Source organism: Montipora foliosa, chromosome 12, assembly GCF_036669935.1.
Source record: "Montipora foliosa isolate CH-2021 chromosome 12, ASM3666993v2, whole genome shotgun sequence".
Classification (NCBI taxonomy): Eukaryota; Metazoa; Cnidaria; class Anthozoa; order Scleractinia; family Acroporidae; genus Montipora; species Montipora foliosa.
In genome coordinates, this window is record NC_090880.1 from 34683326 (window position 1) to 34685825 (window position 2500).

General features: G+C 37.2%; 1 protein-coding gene across 3 annotated transcripts in view; it reads right to left on the reverse strand.

Moving 5' to 3' along the window:
• The window catches only part of LOC137980438 (ribosomal protein S6 kinase-like 1), a 21783-nt gene that overhangs the window by 16611 nt on the left and 2672 nt on the right, over positions 1–2500 (reverse strand). For all 3 annotated transcript variants that reach the window (XM_068827883.1, XM_068827882.1, XM_068827884.1), the window contains exons 3-4: positions 381–501; positions 85–200 (exon numbers count right to left, since the gene is read on the reverse strand). In XM_068827883.1, the coding sequence (XP_068683984.1) occupies positions 85–200; positions 381–501 (237 nt within the window). The remainder of the gene's footprint in view (positions 1–84; positions 201–380; positions 502–2500) is intronic.

Below are 2500 nucleotides of genomic sequence, written 5' to 3' on the forward strand. Positions count from 1 at the left end.
AGATTTTTTTTTCACACATTCCTGTTTCTGACACATTAACAGATTTTAACTTCATTTACTCAATGTGGTTACAGATGTAAATACCTCAAAAAACTTCAAAAATGGCATGCTTGTGAAAAGATTTGTGATGTTTCCAGCAAAGTTCAAAAGCTCTAAAGCAGCTTTCCTTCTCTCTTCAATCACTCCTTCTTCAAAACGACCTGAGAACAAAGACATCAAGTTACTTGTAAGTAATAACATCACTTGTGACTCTAGCTAGGAGAAACTCCTGGACTGACAAAATTTCGGTTCCAGGTTAAAGAAATTTATTAATTTCAGTCCCACTCCCTTCTCCCTCACCTGGCTCAAAGTGATTTTATAACTGCATTGGATCAACATACCAAAAAATTTAGCTTTTGGAAAATGCGGGAATTCTTCCTCGTTGAAATGTTTGAAAGTGAAGATCTTAAACAGCTCTTGATGAAGTTTCTTGAAATCACTGAATCTTCGCCAAACTGTGATCTGTCAAATGGAAACAAGTTTATTATATCTTAAGTTTGCTATAGAAATGGGTGAGACTGTAAATCAATTCACATCACATGAAATTGTATGTAAACGTTGGTTTTTAATGAGATGGATGAGATGGAAAAAATAATATTTAGCCAAGCCTAAAAGCGGAGCTCCGGTTTCTAGCCCCAGAAAGCAATATAGTGTATATGCTTCTGTATAAAGTACAAAATTAATCGTCATTAGTGTATACAGTTTACAGTGATCAAATGCCTCTGAGCTGACAGCAGTAAACAAAAAAGCCTTGCAAACAACAACCAATATGTTAATCAACAACTATGTACAACTGAAATTACATGCAAAGTAATCTCTTTCACAACATTTTCCGTTTAACTGATAATCTTTACACCCTCTCTCTTCAATTTACATGTAGAATAATAGCAAAAATTACTAATTCAAACGTCAAGCTAAAGCATTGTTATTTCCTTACTCTACTGCAATTTCACAGTCAAACAAAGCAGCTCATGACTGGGCATTCATTTCACACAAAAAGCCTATAAATCAAATTGTATTAATTTAGCGTGGGCAGTCACCACAGTAATGATGAATTCAGTTCCTAAATAAGCAAACATAGCCGGCCACAAAACCGCGTCACAGACAAGACAAACAATTGTTATAAATTTATTTATTTATTTGCGATGTTTATACAGGCAATCCAATTCAGCAACGCTGGTTTAAACGGAGGCCTGGAGAACAAAGACATCAAGTTACTTGATAAATCAATCACTGTCCGAGATTTTGCCAAAAATCGCAGGTTCAAGCTTATCAAACCGCTTTTCAAAGTCTTGTCAGGCCAAAAACAACCTAAACTGACGCAAACATTGCTTACAAACACATTCCTTGCAGATAAATGTACATCTATAAGGCGTTGAGAGTTCGATTATTTTATGGCCGACAAAGAAAACACGCCAATGATGTATGCTGTAAGCTTGAATGGTGATGTGGTGTGTGCTTGTTGAAATGTGCCAGAATTTTTTTCAACATGGAATTGAAAACGTTTTCAGGCCTTCTTCATTTCTTTTAGCAAGTTTTACAAAATTTTTGAGGCAGTGAGGCATCAGTGCATTAAGAAGGACAACATTACCTGAAAGCTAACCGTTGTAAATCAGTGTTTTGTCTGTCATTCTATTTCTCTCAGCTATACGGTGTTCTTTGTTGAAATTTTCTCTTCTTCTCCTTCCTCAGCTTCTCTCAAGGCTTTCTTTGCTTAAATTGCTCAAATTTTGTCGCCTCTTCTCTCATGCTCTTTCCTACACTTTATCCCGTTAGTCATCACTAATACTAGAAACTCTTGTTCAAAAGTAATGAAGGTCAGTGAGATAAACGCAGGCTGCACAAACGTTTCCTACCAAGAAGATTCATCCGTGCCTCAAAGTGTCACAATATGACACACAATCACACATAATAGTCTGTAATCTGATCTAGGTAATCATATAGTAGAATGTTGTATTGTATCTGGAGTTTTGGAGTAAATGTAGCATAGCAGAGAGCCAAATGAGTCCATAGATGCATACGTGGCCACTTTAAGATCGCTCTCAAAGCCATGCGGGTTTTGCGAATGTCTCTCAGAGAACCTGTTGAGAGATTGCATCTTTCTCATCATCAACAACCACATTCTACATAATTACTTGTATACGAAAACGTTCATTACAAGAACGCAATCTAGATTTAAAGAAATGCATTGACTGTCTCAATTAAATCTCTGGAGCCAACTCTAAGCTGCGACACGACTGGAAAGCTACGTCAAAACAAAGGAATGATAAAACTGTCAAACACGACAAGCCTAAAACCACCGAAATCATCAGAAAATGGAAAGTCTGCGGAGAACAGCACCTAACGAGGAAAGAGTTGTGTCCAGCCTGACAACAAAAATGCAGAAAGGGTTAGGGTTAGGGTTAGGGTTAGCGAACCCTAAAGCCACTTTGCAAAGATGTGCTGGAAAGATAGTCAGGGG